At 64.4% G+C, this 309-nt stretch overlaps 1 protein-coding gene across 1 annotated transcript in view; it reads right to left on the bottom strand.

Moving 5' to 3' along the window:
- CCDC61 (coiled-coil domain containing 61) overlaps window positions 1-309 on the bottom strand; it is an 18996-nt gene that overhangs the window by 2434 nt on the left and 16253 nt on the right. Inside the window, exon 7 of the mRNA XM_015564400.1 lies at window positions 142-293. Coding sequence (XP_015419886.1) covers window positions 142-293 — 152 coding nt within the window. The remainder of the gene's footprint in view (window positions 1-141; window positions 294-309) is intronic.

Here is a 309-nt window from a genome sequence, read left to right as displayed (position 1 = left end):
GACAGGGGGGTGACAGGTGGGTGACAGGTGGGAGACAGGTGGGTGACAGGTGGGTGACAGGTGGGTGACAGGTGGGACACGGGACAGGCCGGAGGAGCAGGTCCAGGGAGAGACACGGGGGTGCGGGGGGAAGGATGCTCACTTCATCTTGATCTCTCGCAGCTTTTTCTCCTTGGCTTTCACAAAGGCTGTGGGGTCAAAACGGGGCAAGCGGCCACCTAGGAGGGGCGGGAGGTGTGGAGAGAGGAGGCTGGCGTCACCGGATCGTGCCTCCCCACTCTCGTCCATCCCACCTCCTCCCACCGGCAG

This window comes from Myotis davidii, unplaced genomic scaffold (genome assembly GCF_000327345.1).
Source record: "Myotis davidii unplaced genomic scaffold, ASM32734v1 scaffold741, whole genome shotgun sequence".
Classification (NCBI taxonomy): Eukaryota; Metazoa; Chordata; class Mammalia; order Chiroptera; family Vespertilionidae; genus Myotis; species Myotis davidii.
Note: the sequence above shows the minus strand (reverse complement) of the source record. Positions and strands in the feature narration are given on the sequence as shown.